A 13,575-nucleotide genomic window follows, 5' to 3' on the forward strand; every position below is an offset into this window, starting at 1 on the left:
ATTATAATTACATCTCCATATAATTAATGTGGGGACATTTTTAGAAGAAGGAGAAAATTAAACATCGATTAAGATGAAGAAAGCAATAATTATTTATATCGTAGATATCATCATGAACAGGCACTTAAAAGACTATATATTAAAAGCCACCGTTACCTGCTTTTTCGTGTTTAAATTGGATAGAACTTGGCATATAGGATCAATTATTTAGAATGGTAGAGTTTATTCTATACTTCATCCGTTTATTTTTATACTTCATCCGTTTATTTTTACTTATTCACTGTAGTAACTAAAAACATATGTTTATTGTTATTTTTTTATATATATACCTACATTACCTTTATTTTTTAAGTGCTAGTGTTCATTTTTAACATTTAGATGACTTAAAATAATTAAAGATGATATAATAAAATTACTTTATTTTTGCTTCTTAAGAGATGTGTCAAGTCAATTCTTTTACGTGAATCTCAATATATACATAAAGGAATTAGACAATCAAACATAGACATAACATGGACAATGTGCCGAGTCAAACATGGATGGTGGAAGAAAGTTTTGATAAATTCTAAGTTTCAAAAGTTTAAAGCCTCACAAATTTTTACAAGTCTCCCTTTTACTTAAAACTCCATATTAAATAAAATTATATCATATAAATTATATTTTCATTGTCTCAAATTATCCATCTATCATGATTTCTAAGAAGTAAGAATAATTGTTTCATATTATTTGTTAATTTAGAAGTTCAAGATAAAGTTAATTGTTTTATTTCCATTTAATTTGTCCTTAAAGACTAATTATTGTTTTTTGAAATCCATAAGTAGTTTTCTTATCCGTTGCTAGGGTTTTGATTTTTAGCAGCAGCCACTAATAATTAATAAATTAACTTGCAACTAATTCACTTGTCTTGGACAGTATTGGAGAAAGATAAGGATATCTTTGTTAATTAGATTGTGGTTATTAAAATAATTAATTAAACTATTTCCCATTTAACTCTTTATCACTGGAATGGTCGGTTGATGTCTTGTTAAGGCACGTCTTGCATTTTATAATTAGCCAAACCCCGAAATAATGTAAACATGATATATTAATCAATATTAATTAATTTCAATTTATGTGATTTGCAATATATATCTGTTGAACAATATAATATATATAATATTGGTTAAGCAATTTTTTTATTTTTCAATTTGATGTCTGATAATGCATTGGAGCATTCCAAATTCGTGCTGCATAAGGCAAGTGAAGCGCTCCTTACCTAGGGATGATAATGGGATGAAGCGAGTAAAGACCTTGTCAAGTATTCTTGAATTCGAAATCGGTTAAGCAATATCTATTACATGTTGTTGAATAATATATTGAGGCTTTGAAGCTTCATCGGCTACTTCCTCTTGAGATTGCATTCCAACTTGTAAATAAAAAAAAATAAAAGTCTAAGCAAATTAAATTTTGACACGCCAGACAATATTTGAAATTAAGTCATTAGTTTCCTTTAAACTAATAAATAAATAAAAGTCTAAGCAAATTAATTTTTGACACGGCAGACAATAGTTGAAAGTCATTTAGTTTCTTTTAAAGTAAGTAATAATCAGCTATATCTAGAAGGAGACAATACCAGTATGAGTCATTATTCGGGTTGATGTAAATAAATTAAGACTCTAACGACAACTTGTACTAAAGTGGATTAATTTTATATTACACCCTAATTTATAAATAATAAAAGTAGCTTTTCCACTAATTTACCTCATCTCTCTTCAATAAATCTACACTTTATTAATATTGTTTATTTTTAAGCACGTGAATTCACTATGAGAGAGAGCCCTTGATTCTTTTTAGTATAGATGGCGATGAAATTCGATCACAGGACATATAATCATCTAATCGAAAAGATTAAGTATTAAAGAGGGAAAAAGGGTTTGAAATATATCCGAACTTTGATCGAAATTGCTGTAACAATACCAAACTTTGGAAAAGACCTTTTACCCCTGCACTATTCAATAGTGTATTTTAAAGGTATCTATGTGCTCACGTGGACACGTTACTATTTATAATGATGCAATATTTATGATGTTCATGAGTTGAAAATATACATTTATTAGTTAATTATATTCTCAAACAAGTTTGAACGATGAGTTGGAAATGATGGAGATTATTATGGTTTTTTATTGTTCCTCACAAGGTAATTACAAAGAAAAGTCCTTAGGTTGCTCCATATATTCTATATAAATGCTAGCCCTAGATGTTCATGAATACACCTCAAACAAGCAAAAAAAATGTCTTCCATTCCACTTCCCACTACCAATACTCTCTCTTCTTCAAGCACCACCACTTTTTCCAACTTGCATTCTTCTCCTTTCTTTGCAAAAACATCAAAAATTTCCTCCATTAGAAAGCATAATGTCCATCGTAATTTCCAAGTCTCATGCAAAACCATAGATGATAATAGTCATGAACACAATAACTCACCCATCAACATTTCTAAAAAGAATGATTCTTTAAACAATATGATCGATAGAAGAAACGTTCTACTTGGTTTAGGAGGTCTTTATGGTGCTTCTACTCTTGTTGGTGGTCTCCCCTTTGCCCTCGCCGCTCCGGTGAACGGACCCGACGTTTCCAAATGTGGGGCCGCAGACTTGCCACCAGGTACACTATCGTTAGATAGTTTGTAATATATATGTATAGTATAAATTAAAGTACGATTGTCCCACACATTGATCAAAAGAAAAAAAAATGATTTTAAAAGTGAAATGAACATGATGTTTGTTCATTTAGTCTTTCTATGAAAAGTCATACCTTTATTTTAATTATACTATATATATATATATATGAACAATATCTCTTTAAGAAAAGTTATTTAATCACTCGATTATTTTAACAGGTGCAGCACCGGTCAATTGTTGTCCTCCGATGAGCGAAAATATCATCGACTTCCAGCTTCCATCATCCACCCCACTCCGTACACGGCCAGCAGCTCATTCAGTGGATAGTGCCTACATAGAGAAATTCAACAGAGCTATTCAGCTGATGAAGCAACTTCCTGACGACGATCCACGTAGCTTCAAACAACAAGCAAATATTCATTGTGCTTATTGTGATGGTGCTTATGACCAACTTGGTTTCCCAAATTCAGAGCTCCAAGTTCATTCTTCTTGGACTTTTCTTCCATTTCATCGTTGTTATCTCTATTTCTTCGAAAGAATCTTAGGAAGTTTAATCAATGATCCTACCTTCGTGATGCCATTTTGGAATTGGGATCATCCTGATGGCATGCGTATGCCAGGATTGTACACAAACCCTACCTCTTCTCTCTATGATCGACTCAGAGATCGGAGGCATCAGCCTCCGACTATGGTCGATCTAGACTTCAATGGTACCGATCCTAACATAAGTAACGCTCAACAAACATCTCAAAATCTCACAAATATGTATAGACAAATGGTATCTCTCGGAAGAACTCCCGAGACTTTCCTCGGGGACCCTTACCGCGCTGGTGGGGTCCCCGGTGGAGCTGGGTCCCTTGAGAACATGGCTCATGGTGCGGTTCATATTTGGACCGGTGATAGAACCCAAGCCAATTTCGAAAATATGGGAGATTTTTATTCAGCTGCTAGAGACCCTATTTTCTATGCTCATCATTCAAATATCGATAGATTATGGACTGTTTGGAAAACCCTAGGTGGTAGACGTCAAGACTTCACCGATCCTGATTTTCTAAACACTTCATTTTTATTTTACGATGAAAAAAAACAAATGGTACGTATTAGGGTTCGTGATGTTTTGGATTCAAGCAAACTGGGATACGTTTATCAAAACGTAACGAATCCATGGATAAATTCGCGACCAACGCCTAGAGTATCGCGGGCGTTGAGTAGCGTAAGGAGGCTCGTTGAAGCTAAAGCAGCTGATGAAAATAATAACAATGTTATGAATTTTCCTAGACCAAAAGAAATATTCCCAACAAAACTTGACCATGTTATAAAAGTGATGGTGAAAAGGCCAAACAAGAAGAAGAGGAACAAAAAGGAGAAAAATGAAAAAGAAGAGATTTTAATTGTTGAAGGGTTAGAAGTGGAGAGTGATGTTTTTGTTAAGTTTGATGTGTTGATTAATGACGAAGATGAGACACTGATTTCACCAGATAATGCTGAATTTGCTGGTAGTTTTGTGAACGTACCACATCATAGTCATGGTAAAGGTGAGAAAAATTCGAAACGAAAAACGAAGCTGAAATTAGCTATAACTGAGTTGTTGGAGGATTTGGATGCTGAAAATGATGACAATGTGTTGGTGACTTTTGTACCCAAGAATGGTTCTGGTGCTGTTAAAATTGGTGGTGTTAAGATTGTGCTTGAGGATTAGAAGAAAAAGAAGAAGTTATTTTAATTAAGTCAAATAATTAAGCATTTTTTTAAATGTATTTTCCTTAATTAGTATCCTACTGTTTCTTTCTGATTAATGTTGCATTTGGACAGTGTAATTCGTGGAGACACGGTGTTTTCTGATTTATGTCGTAATCAACTGTTTGCATGGAATAAAGGAAGGAAAAGTAGTTGGATATTTTTTATAGTATTATTTTGTCTGGTTTTGACTGAGGAAAAAAAAGGAGAGGAATTATATAAGTATTGTGTAAAATTTCTCGTATAACTTCAAATAAAATGTATTCATAAGTTTCATTTGACTTGGTTTCTATATTCAAAATACATATTTTTCATTTTTACTTGTTTATTTTAGTAAATTAATTAAAATATTTCAGTTAATTAATCATACGCCACTAAAAAAACTAAGAAAATAAATAAATAAAGTGGAAGTAGATCCCTAATTTTTTCGAGATAAATAAATCAAATACCCAATTTATAGTACGATGCCAAAGAATAATATTATACGAATTTAAAATTATATTCATAAAATACCTAATTTTATAAAAAAATACCATAGATTCACATGTGCCCCATTTTTAACGTATAAATTCGCCCCGCAAGTAATATGAAAGGAAATGAGTATAATATAATTTGTTGAAGACTTGTACAACTCAAGCAATCTTAGAAAAATAATCATATATTGTGTACCTTTTTTGCATACACATGTATCCTTGTCATACTTGATGCCATAAAAAGGAAGTGATATTGTAATTGTCCACTGAGATTATGTAGAAATTATTTTTTAAGAATCAAAGCACGTCTGTTGGACTTTCCATTACCTTTACCAATGTAGTTTTACTATTCAAATTCTATGCTGCAGTTGGATTGTAACTTGTAAGTATATACATAATTATTACTCCCTTTCCCTTCTGTGTTTCTAATTACTTATCCACTTTTCTTTTTATAGTTATTTCTAATTATTTGTTCATTTTGACAAATTAAGGAAGGACAAATTCTTTTTACCTATTATACCCTCAATTAAATGACTAATTACTTAGAAAAATATAGAACTTTTCATCCACTTCATAATTAATAGGGTAAAATGATAAACTCACTATGTAATTAATTATTTTCTTAATAGGTGTGCCAATTCAAAAGTGGATAAGTAATTAGGGACAGAGAGAGTAGCTAGTATTTGAGCATTAGTTACTACTTCATCGGTACCTAATTACTTGTCCACTTTTGAATTGACAGACCTATTAAGAAAATAATTATTGACATAGTAAGTTTACCATTTTATCCTTATTATTATGAAATGGATAAATTTTTTTAAAAAATATTTTTAAGAAATTCTACTTTTTTTAAAAGTAATTAATTGAAGGTATAATAAGTAAAAAGAAATTGTACTTTTTTGATTTGTCAGACCGGCTTAGAGAATCATTCTCACTATTTAGCCCTTCGTTCCGCCAACAAAGAAGTCATCCTTGACGATTTCCCGTTCCTTCACTACCGAGCGCATCTTTCATATATCAATCAAGGCTTTCCTTGAGTTTAAAATAAGAGGCAAAAAACAAGGGTGTAGCAGCTGCGTGAAAGCCGCTGCCCCTTAGCGCATCTCTCAAGTTGTCTTGTCTTTATGTGCATTTCTTTTATTTAAGACAGTGATCTGCCAATCAGCGGAAGGATCTCAAGTCCGAGTGGAAGGCTATCCCATAATCCTTCATGAAAACCCTCTGGACAAGTTGAAAAAAGAAAAAATTGAAAAAGTAACTAGAGACAAAGGGAGTACTTTATTATTTACCCAGGATAAGATAATATACAACTTTTTTTATAACTTATATTTTTGTATTAGTTATATAAACTTTTAAATTACAATTCAAATATCATATTAATTTTAGATATGAATATTAGTTTTTAACTAACTAACAAATGTTATACTATAACTTATGTAAAAATGAATACATGGAAGGTGTCTCTTTTGTAACTACCAAAAGACCCCTACTTGTATTAAATTATACTCTACATTTCATTTTACTTGGCTAGAGATGTAAATAGGACGAGTTAGGCGCTTAGGGCAGGGAATCCATGACCCGCCCTGTCTAATTGCTCTGTTCTATCCGTTTACTAGCATTTTGAAAAATAATGTTTTGTCACCTACTTCGATTCATCTTTTTGATCATTTTGAAAAATAAGGCTTTAACTGTTCGTCCTGTCGCATGCCAGAGGTGGACTATCGTGGAGTGCACGTGCATCTGTTAATTTTGAAAAAAAATATGTGTATATACATATGTATCTATTTCGAGAAATTAACAGAAACTTAATATAGTAATAAATAGTGTCTCATGGAAAGCATAATATAGCACTTGGCCTCGGTTTGAGCCCAGCCAGAACCACATTTTATTATTTTTATTTAAAATTTTGAATTTAAAGGGGACTTATTTATAACATTAGAATTGCTAGATAAGGGATTGGAATCCATGATCATGTAGTCTTTGAAAGTTTTGCTAATGCCTAAATTATTATAATATTGATGCAATCAAAGTCTTCAAATCCTGAATTTGGCTCCTGAGTCTTCCCCGGTGTGGGCCCAATTGTCATCCTTTTGTTTACGTGATTCTTATATTAAAAATAAATGTTCTTTTCTTATGCACGTAAAGAAAGTTTTATTCTTTTCTTTATACTATCCTGGCTTTTAAATAACCACCTTAGTAGTACCAGTAAGAATGTGATTTCTAACGAAGAAACCCACCAGGTGTTTGTCATTATGCTTTAAAGAGCTTTATTTTGATTTTTTCATGAAGTTAGTTACATTCTGATTTCTAATTTGCATTCATGGTAGTAGCTTGTAATTTAATCTCTTATATTTGATGTTACAAAATATTCAACTCTTTTGCTTGTGTACTATATACGGTCACAGAGACGGATTCAAGAGTTAAAGTTAGAAGGTGTAGTTACTGTATTTCTGCTTGTACATGGATGTTAAAAAATAATCAATATTTAAGGATTGAGAAAATTGAAAGAGATCGATAAATTTCCTGCATATTCATTCACTATTAAGTCAGAAAATAATGTGTTAGATGAGAAACATTGTGTGAAACAACGTTCTTATTAACATGCTAATATAACTAATTCTTCCTAGTAATCAGTTTGCAGATCAGATGATTGTAAGTAATAATGATGTATGACATTATTACAAAATGCAGAAACAAGGAAAAACATGGACTATACATAAGAAGATAGCCATTCACGCGTATACTTATAATAAAATCTGAGAGTAAAGACAGAAGTTATGTACATTCTACAAAACCAGTCACAAAGGTGTAATATAAATATTGTATGTATTGCAGGTGGTAGAGCAAAGCTAGAGTTTAGCTCACTTCACTCCGTCCCTCAGACAAAAAAGGATATATATAATGTGCATGAAATCACAGCTCAAGAAACATCTATAGAACACCTGCCAGGGAAAGCATCATTATACTAATTGCTCAAACCTCTTAAAAGCGTCTATGTGCATTAATGCCGTTATATATTGACACCTATAGTGATCTTCTTTTTTTGGATTTTTTTTTTGTTTTTGTGGAAAAAATGACTATAAACTTTATGTCTCTGGATTAGGATCTGTCTCAATTTCTTGAGCCAATTCCCTTGTCAACATGTCAGCACGATCATCTTGCCCACCAGCAAAAGTATAGACTCTGAATGCAAATTGGAAGGCCTTCCATAAAAGTTTAGCAGATCCCTTTTTATTACTATCATTTTTCGGTGTAGCTCCTTCATTTTCCTTTTGCTTTGCTTCTCTCCGCTCCTGATTCAATTCAAGTGTTACTTCAAAAGATGTTCACTAAAATGTGAAGGTTAGTGAATTCGTAAGAAATGCTACATATGCTACATGCTTTACACTGTGCTAACCTTCAAAGTCAGTTCCATACAGTTGGAGGAAACATCCACCATCAATTCTTTGATTCGCACAAGAATGCCAAAATCAAAGTGGATTTTATGGCTTGTAAATTTCTTGGATTCGTCATCTTTTGTCCGCTCCAATGTGTCCATTTCTCCTTTGATCTAGATGATAGAACCTTTTGTTAGAGCTACTAATAGAAATATAAAAAGTTGTGTCATGAGATGTTTTCAACTACATCATGAGAAGTTTACAACTGCGAACTTAGTTTCTACCTTGTTGAAGTAATTCTCAGCTTTGTCAAGAAGTTGTCCAACAGGTGGTACTAGTGGCCAATTCTGTAGAGTTTTGGCTATTGTATCTAACTTGGTGTGAAGTGCTGCGGCCATCCTCAATGCTTCCAACTTCTTGGTAGGAAATTCTTCAAACCTTGCTAGCACCTATATCAAAATTACTTTAAGCCAACATCCTGAAGTGGGATTCATGGAGAAATATGTATACGACAGATGAATATGAAACCTGAGATTCATCCGTTAGTTTTTCTAGGTTGGATTCTACAGTTTTGTGGAACTTGATTAGCTCAGACATATCTGATGTTTGGAAAGAGGAAATCGCTGTTTTCATCTCCTTAATTGTTTGTGCATGTACTTTAACATCCTCCTCGATTTGTTGGTGGTATGCTGACCTGAGACACATATGACATAATTTTCAAATATTTGTCTAACACATGTGAAAGTTTTACCTCTACTTAATAATCTGTTGGAGGATCTCAATAATATTACCTCTTTGTCATCTCTGCTAATGCATCAGCCATTCCTTGCTTACCTCCTGCTGGTGCACTAGCACTAGCTTTTCCCTTTCTCCCCTTTGATTTACCATCTAAACTAGATCCTTCAACTTTTCCCTTGAGAAGTCGATAAAGATTTCCCATTTGTGATGATCTCTTCAATTTAGTGGCTGCTTTCCTAGGTCCTAGGCTCCTGGCACCTGCAAACCCTGGTGGTGGAGGAGGTGCACCTCCTTTTCCCATTGGCATGGGTGGAGGTGGTGCTGGCATTCTTCCATTTGAAGTCATTGGTGGAGGTGGGGGTGCAGGTGCCATAGCCTTTGATCCCATGGGAGGAGGGGGTGGAGGAGGAGCAGTAACCTTTGATCCCATGGGAGGTGGGGGTGGAGGTGGAACTGATATAACATTTCCCGATGTCATGGGAGGTGGTGGGGGTGGGGGAGGTGCCACTCCTTTTACTGATGTCATGGGAGGTGGTGGGGGCGGGGGTGGTGTCACTCCTTGCCCTGATGTCATGGGAGGTGGACATGCTATTTCTTTTCTTCTCATGGGAGGAGGTGGTGGTGGTGGGAGTGCAGATATTGGTTTCATAGGATGTTGTGGTGTTGCTACATTGGCTGATGTCATGGGAGGTGGTGGAGGAGGAGGAGGCCGTGGAACACCACTTGGTTTTGCTAACAATGGTGCAGGCCTTGACCCTTCTGCATTCCCTGATGAATTGGGTACTGGGGGAGGTGGAGGTGGTGGTTGTGGTGCTGCAGGTGCAAAAGTCGATGGTTCGTTCGATGATATGTCTCCATCTGGTGTGAGTAAAGATATTTGCAGAGTAGATGTTGGTTTTTGCGAGTCTATGACATTCAACGACAAAGTGAGTGGTGATTGTTGCCCTGCTCCTTGTTCTGGAAGTGAAGGAGGTAAAAGCACATCCAAGGTAACAAGTCCTGACACTGGTAGATCATTTTCGACCCCAGTGTTACATGTTCCTTTATTTTCTGATTCAACATCCATACTAGTCAGTAGAATATCTGGCAAGTCTGTCATTTCACTATCTTGCCCAAATTCCTTATCATCTTTGGATTTCACTTGAGAATCTTTCTTCACCTCTACATTTGACTTTTGTTCATTAACTGAGCTTGTTAATTGAACAACAAAATTTGAATCTTGAGCTGCTACATTAGGGAACATATGGAAAGAGAGGCGCTTTACATCAATAGGATTCAGCTTGCCAACTGCTTGAACCCTGAGTGGCAGAAGACGAGGTGGAGAGTATGATGCCTTTGTATTCTTCTTGCTCCTTAACTCAGGGAGAACTGAAGTTGGGGTCACTGGAGTGCTCGAGAGGGAGGACTTGGCACTTGAGTAAGATTCAGAAAGAACCCTCCCAAACATGTTGAATGATGGACGTTCATATCTTATCTGGTCATCCTCATCCTCGTCCTCGTCCTCATCCTCATCCATCATATCGAACATCCTTTCACTAGCAAGATGAATCATGTCATCGAGCAATAACACTCCTAAATTGGTTGTAATTGAAAAGATCATTAGTATTATCTTACTTACGAGTCAAGAGATGGATAATAGATGGAAAACATATCTATTTGATGTTGCAATAAACTGTATGACGTACCATAGTGTTCCAAATTGTCTTGTTTACTGAATGAATCCTCCTTGCATTTGACCATCCACTCATCATTGCCTGTCCACATTTCCCCAATTGATATCAGAGTATCAAAAAAGAATTGCAGTGCCTGAGAAATATAACAATTGGTTAGCATAGTGAACTGTGTATCTGCTATAGCCAAACATTCAATTTGTAATGCTCAATACAGCTGAGTAAATAGTAACCTGCTGCATCGGTGCTTCATCAATTTTTGACAAAGAAATAGATGGATTGATTGTAGGATACAGTTGTTGCAGATCTTTCAGCGTCAAAATCAGCAGCTGTGGAAAAAAAAAGAATTCACCACAGAGGTTACCAAATTCTGCTTTGCTCTTTTTATTTCAGAGTTTTAACTTCTACATCGCGTTTAAGTAACCATTTTGAGTATAACAATTCATTTATACTTCATTATATATATAAGTTAAAACCTTTCACAGATTGATATTATTGTGCTTGTGTTCTGTCTGAAGACAAATAACAGAATTATGTACCTCATTTACAGACGCGGAGCCAATACAAGGGGACAAATCAAGCAAGTCTCTCAAGGTAAGGATCTTGTTCCGAAGCTCAGTCATTATTATGAAGTTCCCTGCTACTCTACATGAATTACGAACCGTGGAACCTTTGGATTTAAAACTTTTTGATACTGCTATGGGAGGTGTTCTCTTCTTTTCAATAACAGGACTTCTCTTTGTCTCTTTCATCTCTTCTTCCTGCAAATGTTCGTCAACTACCATTAGTATTATGCTATAATATCCAAGTTCCCAATTTTCTATCTTACTTCGCTCTTAGATTATATGACAAGATACATAGTCAATATGTCCAGATTATTTCTTCTCTAGATTTTGTCAAATATCATTATATGCATGGGCTGTTTTTTTCTCTAATCAAAACATGTTTTATATCACCTTATTGTTGTATGCAATCTTCTCCTCTTAAATCTTTTTTTTTCCTTCTCTTCTTAATCTGTTTCATCATATGATGCAATTCATTAATCACTAGGTTTTTCCTTTTAATAAAAAACAAGGAACATGGAGACAAAAAGGAAATATTGGGAGAAATCTTCTTCTAAATTCAACATGGCTGGCTACCTTTGAGGTTTTGCATGGAATATGATTGTGATAAATATAATGTAGGATTTAGCCTTTTTGTATTTTTAGGATTTTTCATGCACAAATTAACAGAACATTTATATTTTTCAATATAATTATAACATTTTGAGGTTTTCTTAAGGATTTATCATATGTTATCAATTCAAAACCTTTATGAGGAGAAATCCTTTGATTGTATATATTGTTTTATTGCTTTTATGCAAGTTTGAAAATTGATTAAGCCCTTGTGTTTTGCGTGGAATTAATTATTACAAATATTGAGAAATGCAGAATTAAGATAAATTTACATTCTTTTTAAGATGATCACAACATGTTCAAACAACAAATAAACAAAAGATTTAAGAGAAAATGAAAAAAAAAAGAAAAAAAATACCTGAAATATTGTACTATGCTTCCTGCGTGAAAAGAAAGGAGGCACACCAAAGCATGCTCCAATGGCCATTTCTAATGAGAAATACCAAGTTTTATACAAGATTGAAAAAAAACACAAAAATGATTTTACCAGGTCAGCTTTGACAATAGAAAAACCAGAAATATTATTTGCTGACGCAAAAAAACGGTGAATGAAAACAATATAATAATAGAAATGATTAAAAGAATGTTGGAGGAGGAAGAAGAACAAGAGCATTCAATATTATAAAAAAAAAAATTAAAAATTGTTTGTTGATTTGATTAAAAAATAATGTAGTAATAGTTGTAGGAAAATTGATAAATTAAAGAAGACTCATATAACGTGCAGAGCAAAATAGGGATAACTAATATGATGAACAAGCTCTGGAGTCAACTGGGAAATTGGTTAATCCAACTTATCACATGGACAAACACTTCTTCTCTCTTTTGTTAACAAAATAGAGAGAGAGTGTTAACACAAAAAAAAATAAAAAAAAAATAATGGAGGTCAATTATTCAAATTATTTTTCTTGGTTTTTTGAGGCCAAACCGTGTATGACCCCTAAATTTTTGGGTTTTTGTTAATATGTGTTGTTTTTATCTTGGTTTTGATGACTTTGAGCTGTATCTGATGGTTACACTTCTAGATAAAAATTTATCTTAAGCTCCTAAAATTCAGGGGTCTTTTAGTGATCTAAAACATGTTTGCCACTCAACTAGTTGTCTACGCCCGATAAATAAGGGTGAATGGTATAAAAGATATTTATAGAATCAAATTTATTGTGAAAATATTGTGAGAGTTATCAATGAGATGCCTCACTTTCATTGTAAAACTAACCTCAAGGTAGGAGCTAGGGGAGACAAGGAATTTATCTGAATTTTTTTTAATCGAAAAATTATATTGTATATATAAGGTTAAAATTATCTTTTTTGGATGATTATGTCATATTTGGGACAGATTTTTTTTATGACAATAGAAATCCGCAATCGCTACTCTTTGGTTGCGCATAGGATAAAATCTCAGCTCCTATACAATAGCTCGCAAACCACAGGAGAAATAGCCCACACTCAGCAAGTCCGGTGCGACGCGATGGGACTGAAATTAAGAATAATAAATCAACTGGACAAGTAAGAACTTTGAAAAGTTCAACTGGTACTTTACCTAATAAACTAACATTATTCAAACAACTGGTTCTTTGATCTTGAATAGAAATTAAACTGAAAAAAATATATGAAAAGAGGGAAGATTTTTTTGTTGTGTCTTAGTGGTGACTTGTGATATAGGACATGCCTGCCCCAAATCAAAATAAAGAGACAGTTCAAGTAATTAGGTACTAATAAAATAGATGTACAGATACATGTTGGAATCT

The 13,575-nt window shown here is 33.8% G+C and overlaps 2 protein-coding genes across 2 annotated transcripts; one reads left to right on the forward strand and one right to left on the reverse strand.

The window, feature by feature from the left end:
* Positions 1 to 2,237: 2,237 nt before the first annotated feature.
* Positions 2,238 to 4,562, forward strand: LOC125849194 (polyphenol oxidase, chloroplastic-like). The gene is made up of 2 exons (XM_049529225.1): positions 2,238 to 2,643; positions 2,879 to 4,562. The coding sequence occupies exons 1-2, from the start codon at positions 2,271 to 2,273 to the stop codon at positions 4,357 to 4,359; spliced, it is 1,854 nt and encodes a 617-aa protein (XP_049385182.1). The 5' UTR covers positions 2,238 to 2,270; the 3' UTR covers positions 4,360 to 4,562.
* A 3,084-nt stretch (positions 4,563 to 7,646) lies between these two features.
* LOC125849059 (uncharacterized protein At4g04980) lies at positions 7,647 to 12,693 on the reverse strand. The gene is made up of 9 exons (XM_049529056.1): positions 12,189 to 12,693; positions 11,195 to 11,416; positions 10,889 to 10,984; positions 10,671 to 10,791; positions 9,039 to 10,557; positions 8,776 to 8,941; positions 8,532 to 8,696; positions 8,268 to 8,420; positions 7,647 to 8,163 (listed from the first exon to the last, which is right to left on the reverse strand). The coding sequence occupies exons 1-9, from the start codon at positions 12,441 to 12,443 to the stop codon at positions 7,957 to 7,959; spliced, it is 2,904 nt and encodes a 967-aa protein (XP_049385013.1). The 5' UTR covers positions 12,444 to 12,693; the 3' UTR covers positions 7,647 to 7,956.
* Positions 12,694 to 13,575: the final 882 nt, after the last annotated feature.

Source organism: Solanum stenotomum, chromosome 12, assembly GCF_019186545.1.
Source record: "Solanum stenotomum isolate F172 chromosome 12, ASM1918654v1, whole genome shotgun sequence".
In the NCBI taxonomy this organism is placed as follows: domain Eukaryota; kingdom Viridiplantae; phylum Streptophyta; class Magnoliopsida; order Solanales; family Solanaceae; genus Solanum; species Solanum stenotomum.

What these genes read in the sequence shown, in the direction of transcription:
- LOC125849059 (XM_049529056.1), bottom strand. Translation starts at nt 12,443, where the DNA reads ATGCTCTTGTTCTTCTTCCTCCTCCAACATTCTTTTAATCATTTCTAT. An exon ending in AGCATAGTACAATATTTCAG is followed by an intron (nt 11,417 to 12,188) that starts GTATTTTTTTTC and finishes GAACATTTGCAG; the next exon opens with GAAGAAGAGATGAAAGAGAC. An exon ending in GTATGGAACTGACTTTGAAG is followed by an intron (nt 8,164 to 8,267) that starts GTTAGCACAGTG and finishes GAATTGAATCAG; the next exon opens with GAGCGGAGAGAAGCAAAGCA.
- LOC125849194 (XM_049529225.1), top strand. Translation starts at nt 2,271, where the DNA reads ATGTCTTCCATTCCACTTCCCACTACCAATACTCTCTCTTCTTCAAGC. An exon ending in GGCCGCAGACTTGCCACCAG is followed by an intron (nt 2,644 to 2,878) that starts GTACACTATCGT and finishes TTATTTTAACAG; the next exon opens with GTGCAGCACCGGTCAATTGT.